This window comes from Alosa pseudoharengus, unplaced genomic scaffold (genome assembly GCF_046254945.1).
Source record: "Alosa pseudoharengus isolate Yale_2024_CS ecotype anadromous, Long Island Sound unplaced genomic scaffold, YU_APseudo_1.1 YU_APseudo_1.1_scf_1, whole genome shotgun sequence".
Lineage (NCBI taxonomy): Eukaryota > Metazoa > Chordata > Actinopteri > Clupeiformes > Clupeidae > Alosa > Alosa pseudoharengus.
The window spans coordinates 36069015-36090036 of record NW_027468564.1 but is presented as its reverse complement, the minus strand read 5'-3'; the positions used below and the strand labels follow the sequence as shown (position 1 = coordinate 36090036).

General features: G+C 41.4%; 2 protein-coding genes across 2 annotated transcripts in view; both read left to right on the top strand.

The window, feature by feature from the left end:
- The window catches only part of LOC143118526 (uncharacterized), a 32232-nt gene extending 18811 nt beyond the window's left edge, over window positions 1–13421 (top strand). The window contains exons 3-6 of the mRNA XM_076279572.1: window positions 9692–9805; window positions 10128–10241; window positions 11984–12097; window positions 13304–13421. Of these exons, the coding sequence (XP_076135687.1) occupies window positions 9692–9805; window positions 10128–10241; window positions 11984–12097; window positions 13304–13421 (460 nt within the window). The remainder of the gene's footprint in view (window positions 1–9691; window positions 9806–10127; window positions 10242–11983; window positions 12098–13303) is intronic.
- Window positions 13422–14426: 1005 nt separating this feature from the next.
- LOC143126861 (NACHT, LRR and PYD domains-containing protein 12-like) overlaps window positions 14427–21022 on the top strand; it is a 33405-nt gene continuing 26809 nt past the window's right edge. The window contains exons 1-6 of the mRNA XM_076288292.1: window positions 14427–14536; window positions 14954–15198; window positions 15411–17214; window positions 18047–18217; window positions 19384–19536; window positions 19672–19842. Of these exons, the coding sequence (XP_076144407.1) occupies window positions 14469–14536; window positions 14954–15198; window positions 15411–17214; window positions 18047–18217; window positions 19384–19536; window positions 19672–19842 (2612 nt within the window). The 5' untranslated portion in view covers window positions 14427–14468. The remainder of the gene's footprint in view (window positions 14537–14953; window positions 15199–15410; window positions 17215–18046; window positions 18218–19383; window positions 19537–19671; window positions 19843–21022) is intronic.

Genomic DNA, 21022 nt, shown 5'->3' with positions numbered 1-21022 from the left:
ACAATCAAATCCCTGCGCGTATAGTGCGCGTCATAGGAATTTAACGAGGCTTCGAGGCAGGGTTTTTGCCTCGAATAATTTTTGTAATCGAGTTATTCGAGTAACTCGATGAATATCTTGTGACAGTGCGTCTTCAGCTGTGCTCCATACGTGTCTCTCGCCTCTCCCCTAATCACTTTTAACCGTCATTACCAATTTGCAAATTATGGTGAATAACTACTCATTATGAGATGTACAGTATTTCGTAATATCTTTGTTCTAATTATGTTTCCCATTGTAATCCTGCAATTTGTAATGTTTTGCATGGACGTGCGCTGGTGTGCGTTCATGAATGATAGAAGGATGGTGCGTGCACCTGCCAATATGACTGTTGACATGCGCTCTTAAAATAGCATATGAACTCGCCATTGACTTCTGACCAGGTTTAGGTGGTGTATGATAGCGATTTTAGACAACGCGCTAGGTCCCTCCCTAGGTTGTTAATTGCCACACCCCTGGGTGCAATGCTTAAAAAATAAACGTGCAAAATACCGAATTCAACTTCGCGCCGGTGAATAACGAACTTTACGCCATGCGCTGGTGACCCAAAATACAGCCCTGAGTGTTAATACTATGATTGATGACGTGCTGTGTCTGGCCAATTGAGCGTGACGTCTGACCCTCTGATTGATTGATGTCTACTATAGGGCTGGGTTACCTATAGCCAGGTAGAGTGGAAGTTGAAAACAATTTGTGAATACGATAGGGACATCCTTTGTTTGTGTTTTGAGTTAAAGGAGAACAAAAAAAAACTATATTTTACAAATGTAACAAATAAATCTATATTTTAAGACGTCCATTGTCCAGATTTATCTGCTCTCAGAAGCGGCCGCTGAAAAGCTGTTATCATCCCGCCAGGTGTGCACACTCTCTCACCCTTAATGAACCCTGCACACCCACAGGTAGATAAAAAAACGAGGTGTGTTGAGGCGCATGATCACATATGTATATTTTGAAGCCACAGTGAAAACACCACTGGCCAAGAAAAACCTAGTCTCAAGTGACAGATGCAATATTACAAAATATTTACCCATTTAATATTACAGTATTACAGTATTGCACATTTAGAGAGTGCACTGTCAAGAAGTCCAGTGGTGAGACCCTAGCAATGAGTCCCCAGCAACACAATGCAAACACAGTGCTGGTGTGCTTCCATGAATGTGTGTGTGTGTGTGTGTGTGTGTGTGTGTGTGTGTGTCAGTGGTGCACGGGTTGCCCGAAATTACCTGGGGGAAGTGCAATTCCCAAATCTCAAGCAATAGATTGCTTCATGCACAGTGACCACTGGAACACCTGTTGTAGAATATTCAGCACTAGACCTAATGACAAGTAGGTCAGTAAAATAATGCTGATACTTTACCATCTTTTGTAGAATAGGCACTAGACCTAATGACGAGTACTGTAGCTCAGTAAAACTAGATGTACCGCAGAGCGGTACAAAATATGACCGCCGCCCAGTCCAGCACATTTTTTCCACAAAAAGAAATCACGCTGAAAGGCCTATATGATTCTAACTGTCTCACTAAATTGCATTATCCACACTCAATTCTCACTGGTATCTGCTAGACAACAAGTACCAAAACATGATTAGTTCATAGATTTCACATGTAAAATTCATTTTATACAACCCCACCTCCATCTTGCCTGTTCATAATTATGAGAAATTCTTGATTGTTTGTGTTATGTTTATGTTATGTGTGTGGGTGTGTGTGTGTGAGTGTGTGTGTGTGTGTGTGTGTGTGTGTGTGTGCGTGCCTGCGTATGTGCCTGTGCATGGAAGCGTACATATGTCTACTGTGTGAGTGTGTCATACGCAGTGCCGGCCCAAGCCTTTTGGGGGCCCTAAGCAGAATTTGATTTGGGGGCCCCCTCCCACAACGCAGTCACCTGTGCTTGGCGATAATTGACAACTTCACACTATAATGTCATATTATAAATTAATACAGTGAGGTTATGTATTAATACAGCGACTGATTATGAACTACTGTCCCCCTGGACACAGATGCATAAGGACCCTCTCCCCCTACCCTGTTTGTGCAAATGTGGGTACAAACGTGTGTGTGTGTGTGGGGGGGGGGGGTTAGATGTGATTTCCTGTATTCTGGTGCATTTTTGGGATGGTCAGCTGGAGAAGGGCAGTACCTAAATTTGTTCAGATTCATAGCCTTTTGCTTTTTGACTAATTGGTAGTGAATTCACACAACTACTTGGGGTTCAGGGTCCCTTGACCTCTTGGGCTCGGTAGGCTCATTCAGTAATCCATCCTTGCTCACATGCCAAAAATGTTTTGGGGCTCCAATCTAGACTTCTGGCCCCATGTGCTTGGTAAACCAATGTATTAATATAGTTGTTATTTACACCAACCCTGTCACCTTTTAATCTTAGAGGGTACTAAAATCACAGATTTATTTGAAACATTCATATTCAAAGTGAAGCACTAAGGGTGGTTTACTGAAGTTGAATTGACAAATAACAAAATACAACAGCATTTGTATTTGTTGTAAACAAGTACATCAGTTTAATGACTTGTTTTTCAACAGATTTGCTGAACAAATCCGCAAATGTGCATTAAATGAGCAATTTTCAACTACAAAATAAAAACAAAATAGACAAACATTAATAATCAAAAATAAAATGTCCCAAAAAATAGATAATTATTCCTACTTCGTTCCTGGTTTTTAGGCATCTGCAACTCTGCAGTGGACGAACCTGCAATGATTAAATAAATACATAAATAAATAAAAAAAAAACGATGTTAAATGTGTCGTGTCATATTAACAGGCTATGTAACCATTTGCCATCAAGAAAACCTCACCTTCTGGTAGGTAGAGTTAGGTAGAGGTAGAGATGTGCTCCAAAGGACTTCAACAGTGTCTCTGAAAAAAAAAAAATATTGCATAAGTGCATAGTTGATCGAGCAGAATGAGTTTATTTTGCTATCATTACTTACACTCAAATAACAAGCAATTCCACATGTAACAATTCATATTCTATTGGCAAATGAGGCATAATCAACAGAGTATACTTAATTGCAGTATGGTGAACGCTTAACATGGTGATCTACTGCAGCCTAAATATTAGGGTAGCACCGCTACATCACTTGCCACTATCTTAATCAAATGTAAGTTTATTTTCATCACAGAAGTCTCCCCACCCAACATGGTATATTTTCTCAAACACTACCATCTCTCTCCAAAGATCTTAGAGCAGAGCGCACTGCTGTTCCATCTTTGCCTATGAAGCTGGAACGTTACCGATGCCCAGAGTCGGGCTAGTCAATGGGTTGGGTTGGGACTGGGAGCCTGGGCTTAGTCTGTTGTTGCTATCAGACTTACCACTATGTCACATATTATAGAGCAGTAATAAACTATCAACACTTTCAGGTGCGAAATCAGAAACAATCCCTCTGTGGTAAATTTGCCTTCAGCTACGTTTTCATGTAGCTACTGTAGTGCTAATGTCCACTTCAGTCAGCTAGCTAACTTTAATTTACGACATAATAAGCCCACCTAGAGCTAGGGTACATGCTTGATTGAACATCCAAAACAATCCCAATATCCTTGACATCTGAAATACATCTAGATAAATATATATTAATGGGAGACATTTCTCTGTTGATGGCGGAGATTTAGCTCTGGTGATGGCTTATATTAGATCATGACAGCTAGCTAGCTACCTCAAGCACAAAACATACTGTAAATAATCATGCAAAACATACCTGTATCTTGCTCGTTTTTCTCCTCCTCTGTCATTTTCTTCGTTCTGTTTTTGGCACCAGAGGGATACGTCCTTTTTTGTGACTTGTCTTAACATTACCGTGTCTTCCGATTGTTGAACTTGATGCAGTGTCTGCACGAATTGTATATGCACCCGAGGTGTCTACTTTATGCAGGTGACTCAAAGGCTGGCAGACACAGTAGCAGTAGGTAGGCATATTGATCATGAAATCATAATTTTCTTGATTTGAATGATAATTGTTTCATTTATTCATTCATTGATGTCACTTGTTTACGTTATTTATTATGTAAAACAAAAAAAAAGAAACTCGATTGGGGGCCCCCTGGTGGGCAGGAGGCCCCAAGCAGCCACTTAGTTCGCTTATGCCTCGGGCCGGCCCTGGTCATACGTATGATTACTGTGAATGTGTGTGTGTGTGTGTATCTGTTTGTGCACATGTGTGCACATGAACTGGGTTAACATGACCCCTGGAGGCAAATATACGGAAAAAATGGTCATCCTAGGCCCTACAGTTCTCAAGATATTCACAGAGAACTGTGTCTGGCCTACCCTCCTTTCGGGGGGTCCAGTCCAGGGGGTGGGCTACAGATCAAAACGAAAAATGACAGTTCCATGCTATCCATGTGGGGGTACATGCCCACCAAGTTTTGTGTACCCCGGTCTTTCAGTGTCCCGGGAATCCTTGTTGGTGTACGTCACTAAATGTACACATAAATTGTTTTATTGTAAGGCCTCCCATGAACGAAAGTACACAAAACTTGGCATGCATTCGGAGGGTGTCATAATGATCCTACACTTTCAATTTTGTGTAGTTTTGACCATGTCAGCCAGAGATATTGTGATGAAAACACCTAATTTTTTGCTTTTTAATTTTTAACTAGGTGGCGCTATACATGAAATAAGTGGTAATGGGATAGGTTGACATGGCCCCTTGAGATCAACATACAAAAAAAAGGTGGACCTCCTAGGCCCTACGGTTCTCGAGATATTCACAGAAAACTGTCTCCGGCCACCTACAGGCCAGTTGGTGTATAGTAACATAAATTAATTTATTGTGTGGCCCCCCATGAACGGAATTCCACGAAACTTGGCGTGCATTCAGAGGGTGTCATAATGATCCTACACTTCCAATTTCGTGCAGTTTTGACTATGTTAGGTCACAGATACCTGCGATTACAACACCTCATTTTTACTTTGTTGTGTTTAACTAGGTGGCGCTATACATGAAATGAGTGGTTATGGAATGGGTTGACATGGCCCCTTGAGATCAACATACAAAAAAAAAATGGTCCTCCTAAACCTTACGGTTCTCGAGATATTCACAGAAAACTGTGTCTGCCCTACCCTCCTTTCGGGGGGTGCAGTCCAGCGGGGGGGCTACAGATCAAAACGAAAAACGATGGTTCCATGCTATCCATATGGTGTTACATGCCCACCAAGTTTCGTCTACCCCGGTCTTTCAGTGTCCCGGGAATCCTTGTTGGTGTACGTCACTAAATGTACACATAAATTGTTTTATTGTAAGGCCTCCCATGAACGAAAGTACACAAAACTTGGCATGCATTCGGAGGGTGTCATAATGATCCTACACTTTCAATTTTGTGTAGTTTTGACCATGTCAGCCAGAGATATTGTGATGAAAACACCTAATTTTTTGCTTTTTAATTTTTAACTAGGTGGCGCTATACATGAAATAAGTGGTAATGGGATAGGTTGACATGGCCCCTTGAGATCAACATACAAAAAAAAGGTGGACCTCCTAGGCCCTACGGTTCTCGAGATATTCACAGAAAACTGTCTCCGGCCACCTACAGGCCAGTTGGTGTATAGTAACATAAATTAATTTATTGTGTGGCCCCCCATGAACGGAATTCCACGAAACTTGGCGTGCATTCAGAGGGTGTCATAATGATCCTACACTTCCAATTTCGTGCAGTTTTGACTATGTTAGGTCACAGATACCTGCGATTACAACACCTCATTTTTACTTTGTTGTGTTTAACTAGGTGGCGCTATACATGAAATGAGTGGTTATGGAATGGGTTGACATGGCCCCTTGAGATCAACATACAAAAAAAAAATGGTCCTCCTAAACCTTACGGTTCTCGAGATATTCACAGAAAACTGTGTCTGCCCTACCCTCCTTTCGGGGGGTGCAGTCCAGCGGGGGGGCTACAGATCAAAACGAAAAACGATGGTTCCATGCTATCCATATGGGGTTACATGCCCACCAAGTTTCGTCTACCCCGGTCTTTCAGTGTCCCGGGAATCATTGACGGAAATTTGGACATGCGAAAAAGAAAAAAAAAAAAAAAAAAAAAATCTGACTAAATCTATATGACCGCCGCTTCGCTGCGCGGCGGTCATAATAATGCTGATATTTTACCACCTTTTTACAATAAGCACTAGACCTAATGACAGTAGCTCAGTAAAATAATGCTGATACTTTACCACCTTTTGTCAGCCTACTGATATTTTATGATCCTACGTAGGCCATGTGTAGCCCATGTTAAACTTTTAGCCTACAGCCTGTGTTGTAAAAATGAAATGCTTTGTGTTTGGGGGCATTTCACGGGTAAAGGGCGCCTGCAGGAATAAATGTTATGGTACACAGACTACACACAGCCATCTAGCCTATCTATGCAAAGCCTATGGTACGCATCCTCCGCCGTTTATCCAATTGTAGGTTTGCACATTGGTCAGCTGAAAGGACATAGTATTTCACGTTAGACAATATTAGCCTACATTGATATGGGCAACTTTAGGCAGCCATAAACATGACAAAGTTGGCCTTAGTTCCAGGGCTCCGAACCGGTTCAAGGAACGAAAACGAAAACCGAAAACGAACGGAATTTTACGGAATTTTACGAGGAGCGGAAACGGAAACGAAAACAAAATGGTCTTCAACTGTTCCGGAACAGAAACGTTATTCTGAAATCCACAAAACCGGTTAATAACGTTTTTTTTTCGTTCTCTATATAACAGCCTAATAATTTGATTTCTGCAGTTTGAAAAAAACAAAACAATAAATGGACCTTTGGTCCAAATGTGTATATTTTGTCTTGCTGTTGTAATGTAACCTATCCGTCTGCCACTTCGGATCTTAGGCCAGCTCGTAGCGTAGGCTAATGAAACTGATTTGGAAATTGTTTGTAGCCTATGCGTAATAGCTTATTTTGCCTGTCCACGCCTTGTCGTTTTAAAGTCGGGATTTGAAATGTTTGCGCAATTATAGCCTATTCTATGTAGAAGAGTTAAACGGGAAATTTGAGATAGGCCTTGTCAGCAACAGACAGGTTCGTTTATAAACAGGGTTGGAATTATAGCGCAAGCCTTTAAAGATCTCCATATGGATAAAACTTAGGCTACAACCAGGTAAAGAGTTTAGCACGTATCCAGAAATATTTTTGATAAGAAATTATTTATAGGCATAGGTTAGGCCTACAGTAAGTCTGTAATTTATTGTTTTTGGGCATAGCTACGGTATAGGCTAAATCAAGGGGAAATAATGAGTACGTCTATTCTAAGGTAAAGTCCACAAAAATAGACTTGATAGGCCCGCCAAACACTGCCGGAACTTTAAGAACGAACGATATTTTGCGTTCCGAACCGGTTCAGGACCGATATGTTGGTGGCGGAACGCATGCAAGAACGAAAACGTTAAACATAGGCCTACCTGAACCGTTCGGAACGGAACGTTTGAAAAATAATTTCGTTTTCAAGCCCTGCTTAGTTCGTTGTGTGTGTGACTTTTAACAGTGTGCTTTAACATCAGTATGGTGCTTCATTCAGCATGATAATCCACTTCCTCTTAGGCTAAGCTTTTGACCAGAAATTCTTGGTTACCTATGCTGCCTTCATCATTTCAGTTTTCAAAAGAAAAAATGTGCAGTATGTCCATGACATTGAAGTCTAGATTTAGCTAATTAGCAGGTTGCCAATAACAGTGACTAGTAACTCCTGCATGCATGCACTCTTATTCTCTCTCCTGATGCGCAAACATTCTCTCTCCTGCATGCATAGTTGTTAGGGCTGTAACGATATACGATTCGAAACCGAAATCGCGACATTCATATCCACGATACTGTGTGGCGGTGTGAAAAGGCAGAATCGCGACACACCCTTTTTGTAGTGTTTCACGCAGTGCTTTGCAACTTACGCGGCCGCAAAAGCAACCCACAACTCCCGCTTTACTTATCGGTAGCCTACGTCCAAAAACAAATAAATAAATAATAATTTCATACCTCTCCTTGCTTTCATTGTAGACTATGTGTGCAACTTTACCAAACAGTATAGAAGTAAACCCCCTCTTCTTGCCCCGCTCTCTCTCGCGCTCCCTCTCTCTCACTCTCCCTCCCTCTCCTGCTCAATGAACACGCGCGACTTAAATAAAACATTCACAATCGTGAAAGCAAGGATGCATAGGAGACTAGCTAAATTACTTTTAAATCCGCTTAGCATCATTAGCATGCTGCACATATTTGTTTAAAACTCTTGCATTGAAGTTGACTGATCATCTCAATAACAACGTTTCCCAAAAGGGCCTGTCCCAAGGAGAACAAGTATTACCTTGAAACTTAAACACACATGGGGAAACTGAACAGTCCAATCAGTAGACTATGATAGGCTAAGCTAGCCAACTATGCTACTTTGTTTACAATATTTCCAGGCTTCAACCAGACAGCTGAATTAAAGAGGTAGAGTTGTAATAAAAAATAGTAGGCCTAGGCTATAGGCTAATCTGCATAAAGTGTGCTGTCATAAATATCAGTCATTCAGAAAAATATTTTTATATCAGGATATAAAATAATAGATATATTATATTGTAATCCTCTGGTGTTCTAATCTAAGGGAGGCTATTAAAATGTTATCTAATAAAATGTCTAGCACCCCCCCCCCCCCCAAAAGGAAAAAAAAAATCGAGATTCGTATCGAACCGTGGGTCAAAAATCGTGACACAAACCGAATCGTAAGGTTGGTGTATCGTTACAGCCCTAATAGTTGTGTGTAGTTCTACTGCTTAAAATTTTAACAAATAAATTAGTTTGTTTTACAGAAATGGCCTACTAAGCAGTTAATAGAGGCTGCAGTGCAGTGAAGAGTCGGGAAATTATGGTAGACCAACTTTTAGTGAAAAACAGGGGAATTATCTCACTCCTCGTAGCCTGATGTGCGTACACCTGACGAGAGTCAAGCAGAATCTAGGATCATCAATATGAAGTATTCAAATGACTAAATATGTTTATCTTCTAGTAATTATACAGATTATAAAATACTTTACATTGTTAATACACTTTATATGATTTTCAAAAAAATATAAAATAGAAACATATGACAAGCCTTCGTGTCTGTGTGGAGAGAGTCAGGCAGAATATAGGATGGCCACTGGTGTGAATGATCACACTATATTCAATATATTGACTTGGTGTCAAAACATAAATTTTTTTGGTGTCGTGACAACACTGCTACACACAGTGCGTACACCTGCAGGCACCACTTGATTAAGGAGGACTTTCTGTCCCTTTATGTAAAGGTTTTACATAGCTCAATAAGGATACACTGTGTGTTAGGCTACATTAACCAAAAGCACATTTTGTAAATAAGCGGGTCGAATAGCGGGTCGGGTATGATTTGGTGCAAGTTGCAGTCAGGTTGATTTAAATGTTGGACGAGCGCAGGCCGCTTGTCACAGGACCCACACACCACTGGTATGTGTGCGTGCGTGCGTGTGTGTTTGAACCCGGGTCATCGGTGTACGATGCAGGTGCCTCAACCAGTTGCACGACGGCCGGACCGTGTCATTGAGTTTGTGTGTGTGTTTGAAGGAGAGGGTATGTATACATGCTAACTTTCATTAGTATTGTGAAGATGTGTCGGCTCAACTATTATGTATTTTGTCTCCTTGTGTGTCCAGACCACAGACAGACAGACCAGTGTCTCCAGTGCCCAGCTGTGTGTCCATGAAGAGTGACCGGTCCATGGAGCTCCCTCACAATTTCAGTAGTGGACCACCACAATCTTATCCAAAGTGAGATTTTGTTTTCCTAACCATATACAAGACTAGAGGTGTGTGTGTGTGTGTGTGTGTGTGCGTGTGCGTGTGCGTGTGTGTGTGTGTGTGTCATTGAGTTTGTGTGTGTGTGTATGTTTGAAGGATATGGTATACATGTATACATGCTAACTTATCCACAATGAGATTTTGTGTGTGTGTGTGTGTGCGTGCACGCGCGTGCGTGTGTCATTGAGCTTAAATGTGTGAAGGAGAGGGTATGTATACATGCTAGCTTTCATTAGTATTGTGAAGATGTGTCGGCTCAACTATTATGTATTTTGTCTCCATGTGTAACCAGACCACAGACACACAGACCAGTGTCTCCAGTGCCCAGCTGTGTGTCCATGAAGAGTGACCGGTCCATGGAGCTCCCTCACAATTTCAGTAGTGGACCACCACAATCTTATCCAAAGTGAGATTTCAGTTTCCTATCCATATACAAGACTAGAGGTGTGTGTGTGTGTGTGTGTCATTGAGTTTGTGTGTGTGTGTGTTAGGGCTGGGCGATATGGCTGAAAACTGTATCATGATATAAGTATTTCATATTAGTCGATATCGATAATTATTGATTTTTAAAAAAATCTATTTCAGATAAGGACCAGAAGTGGGAAAAAAAGTTCAATTTAAACACTTTTATTTTAAACTTAACCAATTCCTCTGATTTTAATCACCACAGTTATCAATCAAAGCAAACAGGGAAAAGAAATAGCAACACAATCATGAAAAACACTCAAATAAATAAATGTGCACATAAGTCTGAATAAAAAGCAGCACTGGTTGAAGCCTGGAAATATTGTAAACAAAGTAGCTTAATTTGCTAGTTTATCATCATCTAGCAGCTACTGGTAGACTGTTCAGTTTCCCCACGTGTGTTTAAGTTTCAAATGAATACTTTTTCTCCTTGGGACAGGCCCGTTTGAGTCTTGGAAAATACTTTTCCATTTGCATCGGGATTGAGATGATTAGAACTTAGCAATCAATTTGAATGCAACAGTTTTGAACAAATTCGTGCAGCGTACTAATGATGCTAACCGGATTTAATAGCAATTTATTACACGGCTCTTCATAGTGCTGCAGAATGCTCCATTCACTTGAATGGGCCTTCCCAACCTTCGGCGGTCTGCTAATTCTGAATAACAGACCGTTGCTAAGTATAACAGACCGCTGTCAAGGAAAATGGGCTTTGTGCTTCTAAGTCAATTCTTTCATATCACTACGCAAGGATTGGAACTTCATTCAAAAGTGAAAGCAGACGGTTGATCAGCTGTGTTCTAAAGAATGTTTGATTCAAGTTCAGCGTGTGTTGTTGCGAACTATGTTTCTCAACAAAAGCCATGATGAAACGGTAACAAATAGGCTATAGCCTAGGCTATGTAGGGTAAAGAGTCATATCGTGGGGAGTTTATTGTGTCGTTTTGGTAAGTAGCCGTGTAATAAGCGGGATAATGTATAGTACGCCGGTCATTGTCGGGAGATAGGTCCCTTCAGGGCGGAACAAGACCCCTCCGCTGCGCGTCGGGGTCCGGTTCGCCCTGTCGGGACCTATCTCCCGACAATGACCGGCGTTCTATACATTATCCCTTACTTAGCAGTCGTCTTGCACGGTTGTGAATGTTTGGATTACTTGTGCATGCTGAGGAGGGATGTGCCTGTTGAGAGGGAGAGAGGGAGAGAGAGTGCGCAAGGGGCAAGGACTCATTGAGAGTCTTTGTTGAGGTAGGCGTACTTTTATCGCCTAGGCTACTCTGGTCGAGTTGCACATAGCTACAATGCAATATATATTTAGCCTATTATTTATGGACAACGTAAGGCCGGAGGTGTGTGTTGCTTTTAATTATCGAATGTTCTATCGAACGTATTTTTTATTGATATCGATTACACGTCTATTGCAATACATATTGCTATCGTTTTATCGCCCAGCCCTAGTGTGTGTGTGTGTGTGTGTGTGTTTGAAGGATATGGTATGTATACATGCTAACTTATCCACATTGAGATTGTGTGTGTGTGTGTGTGTGTGTGTGCGTGCGCGCATGCGTGTGTCATTGAGCTTTTGTGTGAAGGAGAGGGTATGCATACTGTACATGCTAACTTTCATTAGTATTGTGAAGATGTGTCGGCTCAACTATTATGTATTTTGTCTCCTTGTGTGTCCAGACCACAGACACAGAGACCAGTGTCTCCAGTGCCCAGCTGTGTGTCCATGAAGAGTGACCGGTCCATGGAGCTCCCTCACAATTTCAGTAGTGGACCACCACAATCTTATCCAAAGTGAGATTTCAGTTTCCTATCCATATACAAGACTAGAGGTGTGTGTGTGTGTGTGTGTGTGTCATTGAGTTTGTGTGTGTGTGTGTTAGGGCTGGGCGATATGGCTGAAAACTGTATCATGATATAAGTATTTCATATTAGTCGATATCGATAATTATTGATTTTTTTAAAAATCTATTTCAGATAAGGACCAGAAGTGGAAAAAAAGTTCAATTTAAACACTTTTATTTTAAACTTAACCAATTCCTCTGATTTTAATCACCACAGTTATCAATCAAAGCAAACAGGGAAAAGAAATAGCAACACAATCATGAAAAACACTCAAATAAATAAATGTGCACATAAGTCTGAATAAAAAGCAGCACTGGTTGAAGCCTGGAAATATTGTAAACAAAGTAGCTTAATTTGCTAGTTTATCATCATCTAGCAGCTACTGGTAGACTGTTCAGTTTCCCCACGTGTGTTTAAGTTTCAAATGAATACTTTTTCTCCTTGGGACAGGCCTGTTTGAGTCTTGGAAAATACTTTTCCATTTGCATCGGGATTGAGATGATTAGAACTTAGCAATTAATTTGAATGCAACAGTTTTGAACAAATTCGTGCAGCGTACTAATGATGCTAACCGGATTTAATAGCAATTTAGCAGTCGTCTTGCACGGTTGTGAATGTTTGGATTACTTGTGCATGCTGAGGAGGGATGTGCCTGTTGAGAGGGAGAGAGGGAGAGAGAGTGCGCAAGGGGCAAGGACTCATTGAGAGTCTTTGTTGAGGTAGGCGTACTTTTATCGCCTAGGCTACTCTGGTCGAGTTGCACATAGCTACAATGCAATATATATTTAGCCTATTATTTATGGACAACGTAAGGCCGGAGGTGTGTGTTGCTTTTAATTATCGAATGTTCTATCGAACGTATTTTTTATTGATATCGATTACATGTCTATTGCAATACATATTGCTATCGTTTTATCGCCCAGCCCTAGTGTGTGTGTGTGTGTGTGTTTGAAGGATATGGTATGTATACATGCTAACTTATCCACATTGAGATTTTGTGTGTGTGTGTGTGTGTGTGTGCGCGCGTGCGCATGCGTGTGTCATTGAGCTTTTGTGTGAAGGAGAGGGTATGCATACTGTACATGCTAACTTTCATTAGTATTGTGAAGATGTGTCGGCTGAACTATTATGTATTTTGTCTCCTTGTGTGTCCAGACCACAGACACAGAGACCAGTGTCTCCAGTGCCCAGCTGTGTGTCCATGAAGAGTGACCGGTCCATGGAGCTCCCTCACAATTTCAGTAGTGGACCACCACAATCTTATCCAAAGTGAGATTTCAGTTTCCTATCCATATACAAGACTAGAGGTGTGTGTGTGTGCATGTGCGCGTGCCCGTGCGCGTGTCATTGAGTTTGTGTGTGTGTGTGTTTGAAGGATATGGTATGTATCAGGGTTCCGAACCGGTTCAAGGAACGAAAACGAAAACCGAAAACGAACGGAATTTTACAGAATTTTACGAGGAGCGGAAACGGAAACGAAAACAAAATGGTCTTCAACTGTTCCGGAACAGAAACGTTATTCTGAAATCCACAAAACCGGTTAATAACATTTTTTTTCGTTCTCTATATAACAGCCTAATAATTTGATTTCTGCAGTTTGAAAAAAAAAAACGAATAAATGGACCTTTGGTCCAAATGTGTATATTTTGTCTTGCTGTTGTAATGTAACCTATCCTTCTGCCACTTCGGATCTTAGGCCAGCTCGTAGCGTAGGCTACTGAAACTGATTTGGAAATTGTTTGTAGCCTATGCGTAATAGCCTATTTTGCCTGTCCACGCCTTGTCGTTTTAAAGTCGGGATTTGAAATGTTTGCGCAATTATAGCCTATTCTATGTAGAAGAGTTAAACGGGAAATTTGAGATAGGCCTTGTCAGCAACAGACAGGTTCGTTTATAAACAGGGTTGGAATTATTTTTGACAAGAAATTATAGGCATAGGTTAGGCCTACAGTAAGTACATTTTGCGTTCCGAACCGGTTCAGGACCGATATGTTGGTGGCGGAACGCATGCAAGAACGAAAACGTTAAACATAAGCCTACCTGAACCGTTCGGAACGGAACGTTTGAAAAATAATTTTGTTTTCAAGCCCTGGTATGTATACATGCTAACTTATCCACATTGAGATTTTGTGTGTGTGTGTGTGTGTGTGTGTGTGCGTGTGTCATTGAGCTTAAATGTGTGAAGGAGAGGGTATGTATACATGCCAACTTTCATTAGTATTGTGAAGATGTGTCGGCTCAACTTTTATGTATTTTGTCTTCATGTGTAACCAGACCACAGACACACAGACCAGTGTCTCCAGTGCCCAGCTGTGTGTCCATGAAGAGTGACCGGTCCATGGAGCTCCCTCACAATTTCAGTAGTGGACCACCACAATCTTATCCAAAGTGAGATTTTGTTTTCCTATCCATATACAAGACTAGAGACGCGTTTGTGTGTGTGTGTGTGTGTGTGTCATTGAGTTTGTGTGTGTGTGTGTGTGTGTGTGTGTGTTTGTGTGTGTTTGAAGGATATGGTATGCAGACATGCTAACTTTTGTTAGTATTGTGAGATGTGTCGCTCAAACTATTATGTATTTTGTCTCCTTGTGTGTCTAGACCACAGACACACAGAATAATTATCGTCAGCATACTTGAATAATGAATACTGTGGTGTGTGTATGGTCCTTAGTATACAAGTGTGTGTGCACTATTTGAATATCAAAAGGGCCTTTTAACAGCACAAATCATCAGGCTTTACTTCAGTATTAGGTGCTGTGACTGATGTGTTTCTCTGTGCAATTGCTGTTCCTGTTGGGAATTTAGGAACATCCTGACCCAGGATCAGTCCAGGTGTGGAGTGTGTGAGCAGCTACTGAGGGACCCAGTCATTACCAGCTGTGGACACAGTTTCTGCAGGCAGTGCATCAGCAGCTACTGGAGCCAGTCTGGTCCATCAGGAGACTACAGCTGCCCCCAGTGCAGAAAGAGATCCAGAACACAACCCATTATAAACCCTGACACCCATCTGCAAACTGAGCATGCTCCAGTTAAAAAGACCAGACTAACAGGTCAGTCTAGAAGATATGTGTCCAAGAGCAAGGCTTGTGCTTGGATGAAAAGACCATTTTTTTAAAAGAAATCAAAATGGTATATAATCTGTTATCTGTTAAGATAAATTTGATGTTATACTGTTTGAAAAAATAAATTGTGTTCTAGACACACTGATCAATTAGTTATGAATAATGCTCATCTCTTGGTTTGTTTGTGTATTGCCAAACAGATGACCCTGTCCTGACCAGAGTACTGATGACCCATAAAGCTAGCATGAAGAGGAGGTTTGAGAGCATATGTGAAGGCATCATACACTCAGGGACTCAAACACTCCTGAACAAGATCTACACAGAGCTCTACATCACAGAGGGAGAGAGTGAAGGGGTGAATAATGAGCATGAGGTTTGGCAGGTAGAGTCAGCATTCAGACCACAAACTACAGGGGACACAGCAATCAACTGCAATGATATCTTCAAGCCCTTACCTGGACAGGAGAGGCACATCAGAACTGTCATGACCAAGGGGATTGCTGGCATTGGAAAAACCGTCTCAGTGCAGAAGTTCATCCTTGACTGGGCAGAGGAGAGAGCTAACCAGGATGTAGATTTCATGTTTGTGCTTCCGTTCCGCGAGCTGAATTTGGTCAAACATGATCAGTACAGTCTTCACAGGCTCCTGCTTGACTTCCACCCTGAGCTTAGAGAGCTACAGGATGGTGAATACAAAGACTGCCACATTGTTTTCATCTTTGATGGTCTAGATGAGAGTCGACTTCCACTGAATTTCCAAGAGAACCAGAAGCTGTCTGATGCGACACAAACATCATCAGTGGATTTGCTGATGACGAGCCTCATTCAGGGAACTCTGCTTTCCTCTGCTCTCATCTGGATAACCTCCCGACCAGCAGCAACCAATCAGATCCCTTCTCAGTGCGTCAGTCAGGTGACAGAAGTACGAGGTTTCAATGACCCACAGAAGGAAGAGTACTTCAGGAAGAGGATCAGTGACCAAAATCAAGCCAACAGAATTATCTCACACATTAAGGAATCCAGGAGCCTTCACATCATGTGCCACATGCCAGTCTTCTGTTGGATCTCAGCCACTGTCTTTCAGCAGATACTGGAACAGGATGATGGTAAAGAAGCCCCCAAAACTCTGACTGAAATGTTCATACACTTCCTGCTCATCCAGACCACCAGGAAGAACCAGAAGTATCAAGGGGAAAGTGAGACAGATAGACAGAGTCTCCTGGAATCACACAAGGGTGTCATATTGAAACTGGCAGAGCTGGCTTTCAAGCATCTGGAGAATGGCAATCTCATGTTCTATGAGGAAGACCTGAGAGAGTGTGGCATTGATGTCAGTGAAGCCTCAGTGTACTCTGGCATGTGCACTGAGATCTTCAGGGAGGAGTGTGTGTTTGACCACAAGAAGGTCTACTGCTTTGTGCATCTGAGCATCCAGGAGTTTCTAGCAGCCATGTTTGTGTTTCATAGCTACATATCAGGACATCTGGAGGAACTGAAATTATTTCTCAGTGAAAAAAACAGAAACCTGAAAGCTTCCCTTCCTTTGCATGTTCTGTTGAAGAGTGGTATGGACAAAGCTTTGGGCAGCAAGAATGGACATCTGGACCTTTTCCTTCGCTTCCTTGTAGGCATCTCTGTGGAAAGCAATCAGGCACTTTTAGAGGGCTTGCTGACAAACACACACAGCAGCTCAGAGAGCATCAAGAAAACATGTCTGTACATCAAGAGACTCAGGAGGGATGACTTGTCTCCTGAAAGATGCATCAATCTGTTCCACTGTTTATTTGAAATGAATGATCATTCTGTACATGAAAAAACTCAGAAATATTTCAAATCTCCAAAAGGCTTGTCAGATGGGTTGACACCTGCCCACTGTTCAGCACTGGCCCACATGCTTCTGATGTCTGATGAGGTGCTGGATGAGTTGGACTTGAGCAAATACAAAACCTCAGATGAGGGACGAAGGAGACTGGTGCCAGCTGTGAGGTGCTGCAGGAAGGCAATGTGAGTATCACAATAAACACTATAAACACACTGCACAATTATGTAGTTTTCTGCTAAAGCACATATTTGCTATGTAGGCTGATTGTCTTTAGTCTTCCACAAAGATAAAAAAATAGTATAGCCTACACAGAGGGATCTCTACCAAACGTTTATTGAATTATGTCCTAAAAAAAGTGTTAAAGCTAACATGCTTTATCAAAAAAGTTCCTGTAGATGTCCAGTATAAAGTCCCTTTAATGCCAGGACTTCAGTTTATGCAGGATGCACAATAACTTTTAAAGGAAGTTCCACAGTGTTAATGACCATTCTTAGTGTTTTTTTCTTATTTATCTATTTTCTATAGTTTTAATGTTCCCATCATGAGAATGCTCCATCTCTGCACCTGATCAAATCAAATCAGAAGGTGCACATGTTCTATGGAGGTGCATGGTGTAAAAGGGGTGTAAAACACTGAATATGATACTCTCCAGTCTGAATTGTTTAAGTAAATCTGATTTCTGCTCATGCAGCTCTGGGTTAATGACACTGATCAGTCTTTAGTGGTGTGTGTCTGTGGTTGGGCAGCGTTAACTGTCCATGGTATTCAGGGCTCATATTATTCTCTCCTCTTATCCCCCTTAGTAGTGTTGTTTTGGGCCTGGCACATACTGTATATGGGGTAGTTGTATTGTTTTCCTCCCTCACTCTTCCTGTAGATTAAAACATGACACATTACCTTTTTATAATTTTTTTGCCTGTATATGGGGCAGTTATATTTATTTTCCTCTCTTATCCCACTTGCAGTTTTGGTTGTGACACATTGCCAGTTTATGCTCTTTTGCCTCTCTTGCAGACTTGCTGACTGTAAACTAACAGAGAAGTCCTGTGAGATTGTGGCCTCTGCTCTGCAGTCTGCAAACTCCCCCTTAAGAGAACTGGACCTGAGTCAGAATGACCTGCAAAAGTCGGGGGAAAAACTGGCAAATGCTCTTCTGAGTCCAAACTGCAAACTGGAGACACTGAGGTCAGTGATATTGTAGACTGTGTTAAATGATGCATGCTGTTAAAAGAATACCATGTTAAAGGAAAATTCCGGTTTTTAGCACTTTAAGGCCCTTTTCTGGTTTGTTTTGGATGAACTAGAGTGGTGGACACCGAAATTTTGACGATTGGTCCTGTCTCGACTTTTCTGACTCGTTTTGAATCGCCTTTGACTTCTCAGGGTGGCTGGCAATGGGCATACTGTAGTAGGCTACTCAAACATGTCCTAAAACAACCCTTAACGTTCGTTTTCAAAACTGTGCAACTCACCGAGTGGTTAGTGGTGTTCGTTGATTATTAAAAGCAAATATATCGGCGCAATGAATGATTTCCAGCCGTCTTATTTGCTATTGTGGAACTATTCACAACCGCTCAATATTTGAACCTGAAGCATAGACGGTGGTGCAGCTATCAACGTGCAATGAGTCTTCCAACAGAAATCAATGGGATTTTACAAAATGCCAAATAAAACATGACAGAAACTGTATTTCGCGATGCTACTTATTTTGGAATATCAACGAACACCACTAACCACTCGGTGAGTTGCACAGTTTTGAAAACGAACGTTAAGGGTTGTTTTAGGACATGCTTGAGTAGCCTACTACAGTATGCCCATTGCCAGCCATCCTGAGAAGTCAAAGGCGATTCAAAACAAGTCAGAAAAGTCGAGACAGGACCAATCGTCAAAATTTCGGTGTCCACCACTCTAGTTCATCCAAAACAAACCAGAAAAGGGCCTTAAAGTGCTAAAAAACGAAATTTTCCTTTAGCCACACAATAACATCAATGTTTTACTTTTGATTGATTTATCCTTTCTGATTTCAGTAGCTCTTATTTGTCTATACCTGTAAATGATCAGGAATCAATATTAGGACCAGCAAGCAACTATGGCATTTTAACCTTTAATATCTTATCAATTCCATCCCTAATTATTATCTTCTCTTATCCCTCACATACTGTATATGGGGCAGTTATATTTATTTACCTCTCTTATCCGACTTGCAGTTTTGGACATGACACATTATCATTTAATAGTTTGTGTTAACCAGACAGTAACAGCATCTTTGTTTTACTCTTGAATTGATATATCCTCTCTGATTTCACTTTGTGTGATACCTGTTTGCATGATACATGTTTATGTGTGTACAGACTTGTTGGCTGTAAACTGAGGGGAAGCTTTTTGGCCTTGGCTCACAAGGGGGCAAACCCCAACCTAAGAGAGCTGGACATGAGTGACAGTGAGCTTGAGGACTGTGGAGGAGAACTGCTCCATCAGCCACTGAATCAAGACTGTAAAGTGAGGTCTGTATTTTGCACAGTGCACAGGCTGTAGCTTTCTGATTGATCTAAAAGTGGTTCACATCCCTTTAACTGGAATTTCATATTAAGAAATGAGTGTAGAGGACATGTCGCTCAATGTTTCCTCTTTCACTGCAGACTTACCAGGTGTAAACTCAAACACAGCTTCTCTGAGGTTGTGGTCTCAGTTCTGCAGTCATATATTTCTCAGCTGAGTGAGTTGGACATGAGTGGCTGTGATCTGCGAGCATCAGAAGAGAAGCTGCTGTCTGATCTTAGAAGCCCAAACTGCCAGCTGGAGAAACTGAGGTCAGTAAAACTCTGAAGAACACAGAATTCACACAAGCCTTGTTTATGTAAATTATAATGGACAACATGGCATTCGGTTAACAGAAAATAATGCACGTTCAAGGTGGTGATGCAGCCCCGACAGCCTGTGGAGTCCATTATCCCGCTAGAATTTCCACTTTTTAATCGCTGAAACTGACATGTTTGTAGATCTAATTCTTTCCACCGCTTATCAACTTATTTCTCAACTTGCAGGGCAAACTGTCGTTACTAGTTCTAAATGGATGATTGCCATGTTCAAAGGCCAGTCGTTAGTTCCATTTCTCTCATTGTCTAATTCCTAAAGCGGGCGTATCCCAAGATTCTCTTTAACCAAATAGTTTTACTTAGCCTACTGCCATGTAACTGAGCTAAAGGCCACCTCAGTCATATGCTAAAATGTTGTAATGCTCTAAATGTCTGACATATCGCTATTTTATAGCTCTGATGCAACGTGACAGTTCATGTAAACTTCAGAACAGAGACTTTCTAATGAGGAGACACAGCACTCTAAGAATCCTCCATAAAAATGTATGGGGTTTGTTAGTAACGCCAATATGGCAGTTGTCTGCACATATCTTGCCCCTTCCGCTGCCAAAAGCCGACATGTGAATACATCGTCCCAATCATGTGGTTGCACTGGCGCACAAGATCGTTATAAACTCACAGCTGGATAGAGGCTGGTATAGTGAAGCCTTGCGCATGTGAAGTGTTGTCCAAAATAACTGCCCATAGCTGCCCAAAATAACTGCCCGATAGCTGGCCAAAACACGCTGCATGATGCTTGTTGAGGGGGTGAACTTGCCTAAAAGGACTTTGCTTCACTTTTTTTTTACAAGTGTGACACAGCCAAAAAACTTTGTAGTGGATGTCAGACTTAGGTACTCTATTAAATAAAAAATAATTGATGTTCTAAATACAAAAGGAAATTCAACCAAGCAGTGGTATGAATATTCATACTTGGGCAGAGAAGAATCTCACTGTTATTGGGTGTTAGAATCAAAACATTAATTTGTTAAACATTATCTTTTATTGTTGTGTCAGTGTTGATGTGAGATAACTGGTTCCCGATCAGTTGATGGTATAACACTCCCTGCTGATGTGTCCCATTTAAATGACTGATAACTGTAGACTGTGTTAACCATTCAATATCAACATCAGT